This window comes from Equus asinus, chromosome 10 (assembly GCF_041296235.1).
Source record: "Equus asinus isolate D_3611 breed Donkey chromosome 10, EquAss-T2T_v2, whole genome shotgun sequence".
In the NCBI taxonomy this organism is placed as follows: domain Eukaryota; kingdom Metazoa; phylum Chordata; class Mammalia; order Perissodactyla; family Equidae; genus Equus; species Equus asinus.
The window spans coordinates 24,083,423-24,095,612 of record NC_091799.1 but is presented as its reverse complement, the minus strand read 5'-3'; the positions used below and the strand labels follow the sequence as shown (position 1 = coordinate 24,095,612).

General features: G+C 38.0%; 1 protein-coding gene and 1 long non-coding RNA gene across 8 annotated transcripts in view; one reads left to right on the top strand and one right to left on the bottom strand.

The window, feature by feature from the left end:
- Positions 1 to 12,190, top strand: part of LOC139046344 (uncharacterized) — a 143,916-nt gene that overhangs the window by 66,343 nt on the left and 65,383 nt on the right. The gene's annotated exons all lie outside the window — the stretch shown is intronic.
- Positions 79 to 12,190, bottom strand: part of LOC106824199 (N-acetyllactosaminide alpha-1,3-galactosyltransferase-like) — a 28,264-nt gene continuing 16,152 nt past the window's right edge. For 6 of the 7 annotated variants that reach the window (XM_070518834.1, XM_044778883.2, XM_070518835.1 and 3 more), the window contains 2 exons: positions 5,861 to 5,995; positions 84 to 2,303 (listed from right to left, as the gene is read on the bottom strand). In XM_070518834.1, coding sequence (XP_070374935.1) covers positions 1,610 to 2,303; positions 5,861 to 5,995 — 829 coding nt within the window. In that variant the 3' untranslated portion in view covers positions 84 to 1,609. Of the gene's footprint in view, positions 2,304 to 5,860; positions 5,996 to 12,190 lie in introns of all 7 variants that reach the window. The other variant, XM_070518838.1, reaches the window with a different exon arrangement.

Below are 12,190 nucleotides of genomic sequence, written 5' to 3'. Positions count from 1 at the left end.
CTTATATTTGTATTATAAAAATAAACATAAATATAAATACGTTATCTATAAGTGTATATCTTTATATGTTAACCAATTATTTTCCCTTTTTCCTTCTCCTACCACTTTTTTATGAAGTGTGTTAGTTGTTCTTTTCTTCAGAATTTAGATCAAACTGTGAAGAGCCACATACAGTCCTGAGGGAGAGGACCTAATATCATCTGGGGTTCCTGGACATGGTGAAGAAAATTATTTCAGATGGTGCTTTGTGTTTGACCTTTCTGGGAAGAAAGTGTTTATTTGTACAAAAGTTAGTTGACTTCTGTGAGGTGGAAACATGAAGTCGTTTTATGAGAGTTAGGCATGGGTAGAAGTGTGAGGATGGATGCTTTGTGGCAAAATGGGTAGACTGTGGTAGCCATTTGTCTGTTTACTCTTGGATCTCTCTCATTTTTCCCATGCTCTGCTTAATGTGGCAGGGATCTACCTACATTTCCCAGACTCCCTTGCATCTGACTATGGTATAGCACCAGCCAAGGGACAACACTGGCAGAAGAGAGCAGGATAGAAGGAGAAAAGCCTATCTATTTCTCTCTGTCTCTGTCTCCTTTGGGTGGCATCTCTAGCAGCGACTGGAACTCCACTCTCTGTTATCCCAGCTCATGCCAGGTAACTCATGCCAGGTGCTAGCTCTTTCTGGACCTACAATTTTTCCTCCAGCCCTAGAAGTGCTATTGCCTTCATTAAAAAAAAAATAGGTTTCCTCACTCTCCCTTCTGTGCTCCTCAGCTGTTTTATCACCTACATGTCGAATACCCTGTGTTGAATTCCCACTGTTTGAAATACCTAGAATAGTAGTTTCTATTTTCCTAATTGGACCCTGACTACTGATAAAATGTGTATGTGTGCATGCATGTGTGCCTGTGTGTGATATAAGTGAATTTGTATAAAATATTATATAAGCACACATGTGTGTATCTGTGTATTCATGGGTGGGTATATAATTCATACAAAAGGAATATTGAGGGATAGGTTTTCCAAGGGAGAATAGAGGGGGGCTTTCAATTTTCTCTCTCTATTTATTTATTTTCTTTTAATTAGATTTTACGACAAGCAACTTTGTAGTTTTAAAACATATAGTTCGTTTTGAATGACTCAAAGTTTCCTAAGTAACTGTCTGCCCATCTGGCGGCAGCTTTAACGTCCTCACAGTTTTACATAGAAAGTATACTAGTATAGTTGCAGTGACTTTATCTATCCACACCTCTAGATAATCCCTCTCCTTAAACAATGTGAGAAATGTATATCTACTTGGATCAACAAAAATATTTCAGGTTTCATATTCTTGTGGCAGATTCTATTTTGTTTGGTGTGATCCAGCATGTTCTATTTCCTCAACATTCACACAGGATATAAAATCACTATATTTCCATCTGATGTCAATATATTCATTCTGCAACTGCTATATCCCATGTTATATGGTTCAAAATGAATGTGAGGAAAGTATGAGAATGCTGTGTTGGTGGGCTTGCCATTTTGTTAGTGCTAAAATTTGTCAACTGCTAATTTTCTAAGGAATAAGATTAAAAGGTGCTCTTAAATTCAGAAACATGAAGGAAGGGCTATAAAGTTATATTGTTGCTCTGACATATTTATAATTCTTAATAGCCCAATAGAGTTTGACAGACTTTATATCAGGATTTCGTTTTCTATCAAAATCCCAGCAATATTCTGGTGATAAGAGTTTAGTGGGTTTATGGAGAAAGAAATACTTGTTTAAGTGACTTTCATCATGCCACACTGCTTCAATGTTATTCCTCTTGTCAATCATGATTGCTTTGAAGCACTCCCTAGCAATATTGAGAACCTGAATGGGAGTGCCACCAAATACAGCAGCATGGTAATAAAAATCTCCCTGACCAATAGGTATATATGCTTCCGATAACTGACTTCTCTCATAAGGTACCTCCATAGGATTTGCGTTATACCAATAAGCATGTAATTGAGCTACTGACTCCCCCAGAGTCTCCAATCCATATTTTCTTAAGAAGATTTGATCCACATCCATGCAGAAGAGGAAGTCAACTTCATATTGGATGTGATTTACAACATGTTCACTGATAGTCTTCATGCGCATCATACTGACATCTTGCCATCTCCTCTCTCGCTTAATTTCAAAAACTTTCATGGTATGGAGGGGACTCAGCTGTATCCATGGCATGTGGGAGAAGTCATCTGTCAGGACATAAATTATGACTTTCTGGCCAACCATAAAATGTTTATCAGCAGATGCTATAAATCTTCTCAAATAGCGCTCAAGGTATCTGTGAAGTAAATAAGAAATGATTAAGTTGCTCTTCTTATGTTTTAGTGGGACGCATCCTATTTAAACTATACTGACTGTAGTTAATCCAAAAATGCTGCTAAGCAACCAAATATTCAATATGCTTCTTGAGGGGTATTTAAGTAGTATAAAATAAAGTGAAATTATCTGCCTTTACTCTCCCTGATGGGGGTCTATGGATCATAGGAGAGAAGAGGAGTTCTTCACGAGAGGGAATGAAACTTGAGTGAGATCAGGAAGCTGCACAGAGCCCAGTGCAAGATGAGAGCTAGTATTCAGGGTGATCAGAATGATGGGAACTTGCTTTGGAGGTTTCAGGCAAGGAAGGTCTTGGGTCATTGCAAGAGCAGTTATTGACATCTGTGGCTTGCTTTATGAGTAGTCAATTATGCATAAACGATCAGAGCGGGTATGATCAGTTCCCCACTTACCTGCACTGTCTTTCTTATTGTGCCTTATGGCCTTTAGTATGGTGGTAAACTTGCTGGATTAGGAAACAAAACTTTCTCATTTCCAGTCTCTCAAGCCAGTAAAAGATGCTCAGAGTAATAAATGGCCCCAGGTAAATTCAAAAAAGGAAAGGTAATCCTATGTGGCTCAGCTTCAAATAATGTGTATGTAATCATTAAAAATGAGTTCTGGATGTTGATCTAAGTGTTAAGAAATACAGCAGATGGGGTCAGGAGAAAACTAAAATTATTAGGTAAATTATGAAAAATATCACTTAAAGTATTCTACTGAGCTGGAAGCTAGTGACTCCAAAGAAATCCAATTTATCTACATTTCTTTTATGGTTAATGCTTTTGTCATGTTTCAGAAATGTTTGCCTCCTCAAGGTAGTGCATATTCTCCTACATTTTCTTCTAGTAGCTTTGTTTTGTCTTTCACATTTAAGTCTATCATTCATTTGAATTAATATTTGTGTATGGTGTGTTATAGGGCTGTTTTGCATTGGTCTCAGCCTATTGATATTGATGCTATTGGCTAGGAATGCCTGGGGACGCTCACCTGGGCTCCTACTACTTGTGGTGAGACCCCCACAGACCTTTCTCCTCTGCCAGACTCAGTGTTGTGGCTGGACTGTCCCTTGTGGGTCATCTTATGGTTTGCAAGATGCACCTCAGGCACAACCATTAGGGAACTCTGAAAAAATGAGGTTTATTACTCACAAGTCCAGGAGGGTATGGCATACTGGGGCCACATAACAAGGTGACAGGAAGAGAGAGAGAGAGGACTTGAGAGTTCTGTTTTATTGGGGTGGAGGGTGGGGTGTCTAGGGCTTCACCAGTTCATTCTTTATTGGCAAATTTAAAACATAAGAGCGGAAATTAAAGCATGGGAAAGGTTACCCAGGGCTTTCTAAAAGGGGAACTTCATGGATGGGGTGGCCTGACTCTTTATCTAGTGGTTTAGCTAGTAACTGTGTCCACAGCTGGCAACATGTTTATTCAAGATGGATGTCTTTGAAATAGATTCCTGGGCAATTAAAAGCTTCATGTCAGGCATTTACAATCAAACAAGCTTATTGTGAGGCACTTACGCTACAATGGGAAACAATTTTTTTTTCAGCTTTTAAAAACTTTCTATTTTGGAATGATATTAGATTTATAGTGAAGTTGCGAATATATTATAGAGAGTTCCCATATCCATCTCCCCACCCTCCCCTAATGCTACTATCTTATGTAACCATGGTACATTTGTCAAAGCTAGAAAATTATCAGTGGTAAAATACTATTAACTAAGCCACAGGTTTTATTTGGATTTCACCAGTTTTCCCCCAATGGCCTTTGTAGTTTCCAGGATCCAATCCAGGACACACATTGCATTTAGTCATTATGTCTCCTTATTCTCCTCTAGCCTGTGTCAGTTCTTCTCCTTGTTGTTCATGACCCTGATCATTTTGAAAAGAGCCCTGATCAAGTATTCTGCAGAATGGCTGCAATGTGGGTTTTTCTGAAGTTTTCTTAGGTAAAGTTAATTTTAATACAGTCACTTTTATCAGTCTTTTCCTTTATGATTAGTATTTCCTATGTCTTGATTAAGAAATCCTTTCCTAGCCTGAGTTCCTGAAGACATACTATAGTTTTTGCTTTTGCTTTTGGTCTTTAAACTACTTGGGAATTAATGTTTGTATACACTTGTATATGGTATGCTATAGAGGTACAATTTCAATCTTCTCATGTTGACATTGACTTTCTCCAGCATCATTTATGGAAGTCTTTCCCTAGAGATCTACAATATCATTGCTAATAAATATAAAGGCTTTAACATTTGCATAGGGCTTTCTATTTTGTTATATTGACTTATTTGTTTATCCCTGTAGCAAATATTTATATCTAAATGCTCCATAAAGATACTTTCAATCTATCCTCCTGTTTTCAGTTCCACCTATACCCCTAGTTTCAGACAAACTTGATGTCACTAATTCCTGAGACTTTCAGGGGCTCTTTAACACACAGAGGAGGTTTTATGGCAAAGTTAATGAGGCTTTGGTTTCAGTGCCTCTTCACTTACATAGGACCCTTCCAAGACTCAGTGCGTTCTATTGAGGGGATTGGGAAAGAAGCACAAGCTCCATATGTGTCCTGAAGGTAGGAGCACTGCCCCAGCATGGGGTCACTCTCTATGCCCTGTTACAGATCCTGGGGAAGCAACTGGGAAGGATAAGAATGGGTCTGGGGAAGAGGTACACAGGAAGCTTCTTCTGCAATTATTCCTCCCTCCCTTCCTTCCTCTTCCTTTACATTTTTTTTCTTTTTTAAGAATAAATTACGATCAGTATTTAATAATGAGTTACAATAAAGTTGATAAACTATAATTTTAATGGGTCATATGTACATTGTTCAACTTTACTCAATACTTTGTTGTACTTTCTATATATGATTTTGGTATCAGGGCAGCACTTGCTTCATTAAATGGATTGGGAAGTGTTTCCCTCTTCTTTTATTTTCCAAAAGATTGTGTATTATTGATGTTAATTCTTCTTTAAATATTTGGTATAATTCTCCAGTGAAACCATCTGGGCCTGGAGACTTTGGGAGTCTTTATAATTATGAATTCTATTTCCTCAATAGCTATAGGGCTATTCAAATGATCTATTTCATGTTGGGTGAGTTGTGGCAATTAGTACTTGTCAAGGTCCGTTTCATCTAAGGTGTCACATATATGTGTGTAGAGCATTTTGTAGTATTCCCTGATTATCCTTTTGATGTCTGCAAGGTCTGAGGTGACATACCCTGTTTCCTTCCTGATATTGGTAATTTGTGTCATTTTCTTTCTGTGCCAGACTTTCTGGATAGTTGTGAATTTTATTGATTTTTTCCAAAGAACCAGCTTTTTGTTTCATTGATTTTTCTCTATTGCTTTTCTGCTTTCAATTTCATGGATTTCTGCTCTCATCTTTATTATTTTCTTTCTTCTTCTTGCTTTGGCTTTATTTTGCTCTACTTTTTGCCAATTCTTGAGGTGGGATTAATGATAATCTCCCATTTTCTAGAATAAAAAGCCTGACTATAAAGGAAATTTGGCATTACCTACCTTCCCACAGCAAACACAGTCAACCCCACTGTAATTTTATGATTTGCATAATAATTTTCCAATATTCTTTCATTGTAAGTGCCATCCCACACAACCGGAGCTGACCAGTTGGTAGTAGTCAAGTTTTTGGATGCACTGTGAGAAAGATATAAGAGTTATGAACAAAACACCTTTTAGTAAAACTGCAGTAGATGTTACTAATATATAAAGCCTGTGTCTGATTGCAGCATTTTCTAACTCCTAAACCAAAGCCTTGATGGTTATGATAAACTAGAGAAACAACTTATCAGAAATGGCCAGTCATTAGAAAAGTACACATACAGATTAGTTATACTATGATTCCAAGACATTTGAGGTTACATAGTTGAAATGTCGCCCAAAGTCTAAAGTAATGATTTCCCTTATATTTGGACAAGATCTTCTGGTCTTAGCTTTTTGACATTGGTTATTTTCAGATACCATATTTTGAAAATTTAACATCCCAGTTTTCATAATCTAAAATGCTGCCAGTGCTAATATTACTGCATACCGCCAGAATCAACTTTGTCAGAATTCTGGAAGATAGACAAAGGTTTAAAGGAACCAAGCAAAAGTTAAATGAAGAAAAGGATGACTCAACAGGGTAGGAGTAGGAAAGCTTTATGGTATTTTAACTTAGCCTTGCACCAACTCCCTCCCCAGTGTGGCACTGGTATTGAAAACAGCAGGACGTGTTCTCAGTGTGGTAATCTGATTCTGGAGGGAGAAGTGGATCTGATTCCCAAGGAACTGTGTTTGTCCATTTTACCCATCTGAGAGTTCCTGGAAGGACTGACTCATAGTGCTTTCCTTTGTGTCACTTAACTCAGCACTCTCCCAGAATGGAAAAGTGGCTAAGCAGAGGGTGTTCCTTGAAAAGATTTTAAAAAGGAACACGTCCCTTTCACCTGAGGCAAAAGATTATAAAAGATTCCAAAAAAGTTGGAATAAACACTAAATATGATGAAAGCCTGGGAGGAAAAGTTTGAAAGAGGGTTTTTTTAGAAAGTAAGGGCTTTGACAAGATCCTGTGTATAACAAGGAATTGAGAAATCCATACACATGCTCAGGGTAGGATGCATGCTCAGAAAAGATCTGTGAAGATCCTCAGCTTTCACCGCTGGGTGATATGTAGGCTCAGTGCAAGCCGGAAGTGAAGGCTAAGGCAGAGTTGTAAATAGCTGGGCTGTGTTGAAGGAGGACCCAAACACAGAGCCAATCTTCAAAGACTATGAGAGGTTTTTACTTTTTCTTTTCTTTTCTTCTGCTTTGGTTCTCCTCCTTCTCCTTCTTTTCCTCCTTCTCCTTCTCTCTCTTCCTCTTCTTCCTGTTCATCCTTTTCTTCCTCTTTCTCTTCCTCTTCTTCTCCTTCTTCTGCCTTCCAACAACCCCTCACCCCCTCAACCTCTGGCTCTAGGCATTTAAGGGAATCTCTGTCAAGCCACTAGCTGACCACAAACTAAATTAACAGAGGCCTCTTAGAACAAACAACAAAGAATACAGACTTTTAGAAAAGTCACTAAACAAACAGCTACAACCCACAGCAAGCAAGAACAACTCTGAGGAGGCGAAAGAATCCGATTTCCAGAATGACCGCATTGTAATATACAAAACCTCTAGTTTTCTACCAAACATTATGAGGCATGCAAAGAAACAAGAACATGTCACAGGAGAAAAAATAACAAAAACTGTACCTGGGGAAGCCCAGACATTGGACTTACTAGACAAAGACTTTAAATCAACCATTTTAAATATGCTGAAAGAGAAAAAGGAAAACATGGACAGAGAACTAAAGGTAATCAGGAGAACACTATCTCAGCAAAAAGAGAATATCCATAAAGAGAGAGAAATTATAAAAAGAAACCATACAGAAAGTCTGGAGCTGAGAAGTATAATAGCTGGAATGAAAAAACTCACTATAAGATCTCAGCAGCAGATTTGAGCAGACAGAAGAAAGAATCAAACATAGACATAACGCTTTAACCAAAAAATAATGGGGCCAGCCCTGGTGGCCTAGTGGTTGTTTGGCATGCTCTGTTTCGGCAGCTGGGGTTTGGTTTCTGGGTGTGGACCTATACCACTTATCTGTCAGTGGCCATGCTGTGGTGGCGGCTCTCATACGAAAAGAGGAAGATTGGCAGTGGATGTTAGGTCAGGGTGAATCTTCCTCAGCAAAAATAAATAAAGAAAGAATTTATTCCTCTCAAATACACATGGAACATTCTCCAGGATAGATTATATGTTAGGCCATAAAACAAATTTCAGTAAACTTAAAATGATTGGAAACATACAAACTATCTTTTCCATTGACAATGGAATGAAATTAGAAATCATTAACTGAAATAAATCTGGAAAATTCACAAATATGTGGAAATTAAACCACACGCTCTTAACCAATGGGTCAAAGAAAAATCACAAGGGAAATTAGAAAATACATTGTGATGAATAAAAGTGAAAATACAACATACCAAGACTTAACGAGATGCAGTGAGAAGCAGTACTCAGAAGGAGACATATGGGTGTAAACATCTATATTAAAAAAGAAGAAATATCTCATACCAATAACCTAATCTTCTACCTTAAGGAACTAGGAAAAAAGGAACAAACTAAACCCAAAGCAAGCAGAAGGAAGAAATAATAAAGATTGGAATAGAGACAACTGACATAGATAAAAAGATAAAATAGAATCAATGAAACCAAAAGTTGGTTGTTTGAAAAGATCAGAAAAATTGATAAACCTTTAATTAGACTGACCAAGAGCAAAACAGAGATGACTCAAATTATCAGGAATGGAAATGGGAACATTACTACAGACATTACAGATATAAAAAGGTTTATAAGAGAATACAATGAACAACTATACACCAACACATTAGATAAGCTAGATGAAATGGACAAATTCCTAATAATACACAAACTACCAAAACTGGTTTAAGGAAAAATAGAAAATCTTAATAGACCTATAACAAGTAAAGAGATTCTATTGGTAATACAAAATCTTCCAAAAAAGAAAAACCCAGGTCCAGATGGCTTCACTGGTGAATTCTACCAAACATTTAAAGAATTAATGCCAATAATTCTCAAAGAATTATTTCTTCCAAAGAAATAGAAGAGGAGGGACCACTTTCCAACTCATTCTATGAGGCCAGTATTACTCTGATGCCAAAGCCAGACAAAGAGTTCTCAAGAAAAGAACGCTATAGACCCGATATTCATTATGAATATAGGTGCCAAAATCCTCAACAAAATATTAGCAAACTGAATCTGGCAGCATATTAAAATCCCACCATGACCAAGTGGAATTTATTCCAGGAATGCAAGGCTGGTTAAACATACAAATATCAATCAATGTAAAACACCATGTTAGTAAAATGAAAGAAAAACCACATAATCTTTTCTTTTTTTAAAGATTGGCACCTGAGCTAACATCTGTTGCCAATCTTTTTCTGTTTTTCTTCTTCTCCTGAAAACGCCCCAGTACATAGTTGTATATTCTGGTTGTAAATATTCTGGTTATGCTATGTGGGACACTGCCTCAGCATGGCCTGATGAGCAGTGCCATGTCCACACCTGGGATTCAAACTGGTGAAACCGCAGGCCACTGAAGTGGAGTGTGTGAACTTCACCACTCGGCCTTGGGGCCAGCCCCCACATGATCATTTTAATTGATACAGGAAAGGTCTTTGACAAAATCCCACACTCTTTCACCATAAAAATACCCAATAAACTAGAAATAGAAGGGAACTTCCTCAGCATGATAAAGGGCATCTATGTAAAACCCACAGCTGACATCATACTTATTGTTGAGAGACTAAAGCTTTTCCCCTGAAATCAGGAACAAGACAAGGATGTCTGTTTTATGCACTTCCATTCAACATTGTACTGGAAGTTTAGCCAGAGCAATTAGGCAAGAAAAAGAAATGAAAGACATCCACATTGGAAATGAAGAAGTAAAACTATCTCTACTAGCAGAGAGAATTCTAAGAAATCTACAAAAAAATTATTAGAACTAATAAATATTTCAGGTACAAGATCAATGTGTAAAACTCATTTGTGTTTTCATACACTAGAAATGAACAATCCAAAAGTGAAATTAAGAAAACAATTTCATTTACAATAGGATCAAAAATAATAAAGCATTTAGGAACAACTGTAACCAAGGATGTACAAGATTTCTACAATGAAAACTATAAAACATTGTTGAAAGAGATTAAAGACGCCTAAATAAATGGAAAGACATCCCACATTTATGGATTGGAAGGCTTAATATTGTTAAGATGACAAGACATCCCAAAGTGATCTACAGATTCAATGAAATTCTTACCTGTAGTGGGTTGAATAGTGCCCCCCAAAATTCAAATCCACTTGAAACTTCAGAATGTTACCTTATTTGGAAATAATGTGTTTTCAGATGTAATTAATTATGATGAGGTCATTCTGAATTAGGTTGGGCCCTAAATCCAATGACAAGTGTCCTTATGAGAAGATAAAAGGACACACAGAGCAGAGACACAGAGAAGAAGGCCACGTGAAGACAGAGGCAGAGATTGGAGTTATGCTACCACAAATGAAGGAACGCTTGGGGGCACCAGAAGCTGGAAGAGGCAGGAAGAATTCTTCCCTAGAGCTTTTAGAGGGAGCATGGCCCTGCTGACATTTTGATTTTGGATTTCTGGACTCTCGAACTGTAAGGAAATACATTTCTATTGTTTTAAGACACTCAGTTTTTGGTAACTAATACATTATCAATTTTCCAACTGCCTTTATTTATTTATTTATTTATTTTGCAAAAATGGAAGTTGAGCCTAAAATTCATAAAGAATTGCAGGAGATCCCAAACAACCAAAATAATCTTGACAAAGAACAAAGTTGGAGGTCTCACTTCCTGATTTTAAAACTTACTACAAAAAGATGGAGTGACGTCAGCATTATGGCAGAGTGAGCTTTCTCGGTAATCTCTCCCCTCCACCACACAAGGAAAAAGACATTCATACTCCAACAGAGGACATCCAAACACAACACAAAAGACATCTGAGAGACCCACACTACCAGACAATGGAGGGTGGGGAGGCAGGAGCCCCCCTCGGAGGAGGGGCGGGGTAAGAGAAAACCTCACTCCCTCCCCAAAAGACTGAGATCTAGGACCACCAGTGGCCTCTGAGAGGGAAGGAACAGGAGAGGGGTCGTTCGTTCGTGGGAACATCAAAGATCCCTGAGGGCCCTTGCAGTCTAGGGGAAAGCTCCTACTGAGGTGAAAGCTAACGCAGGGGTGACCTAATCAAGCCAACACCCTAGGAAAGCAGATAGCAAGGGCAAAGCGAGAAAAGGCCATGAGCATGCAGAGGAAAGCAACCCTCCCCCACACCTGCCCAGTGTCAGCTCTAGTGCCTGTGATCTCAGTGGAATGCAGAAGGCTCAGAATATGCGGCTTTTGACCACCACCCAGTGGCCATAGGCAGTAACTGCGACCAAATAATACCACGATGCACAAAAACAGAGGCACGCCCTCTAGCAGTATCAAAAATTATATTAAACCTCCAAACCAGAGAGAAAATGACAGGTACCAAGAAATCAGTCCTGAGGACACAGAAATGTGTAACCTAAATGACAGAGAATTCAAAATAGCTATCATCAAAAAACTCAACGAGTTAAAAGAGAATGTAGAGAAACAATTCAACGACTTCAGGAGCTACTTCACAAAAGAGATTGAAACTATAAATAAGAATCAATAAAAATATTGGCAATGAAAGACACAATGGAAAAGATAAAACAAAATATGGATTCTGTGAATGTTCAAGTGGATGTCATAGAGGAACAAATCAGCATAATCAAGGATAGTCATGTTGAAATGCTCCAGATAGAGGAGGAGAGAGAACTAAGACTATAAAGAGATAAAGCCTCTGAGAAATATCCAACTCAATTAGGAAATGCAACATAAGAATTATAGGTATTCAAGAGGGAGAAGACAGGGAGAATGGAGCAGAAAACTTGTTCAAAGAAATAATATAGAACTTCCGAAACCTAGGAAGGAGATGGAAATCCATGTGGAAGAGTCTATCAGATCTCCTAAATATGTCAATGTGAAAAGACCTACTGGAAGGCATATAGTAGTGAAACTGGCAAAAGTGAATGACAAAGAAAGAATACTAAGGGCAGCAAGGCAGAAGAAAATAACCTACAAAGGAACCCCCATCAAGCTTTCAGCGGATTTCTCTGTAGAAAGCTTAGAGGCCAGACGAGACTGGACTGACATATTCAAATCTTTGAAAGACAAAAACTTTCAGCCAAGAATACTCTATCCAGTGAAAATAT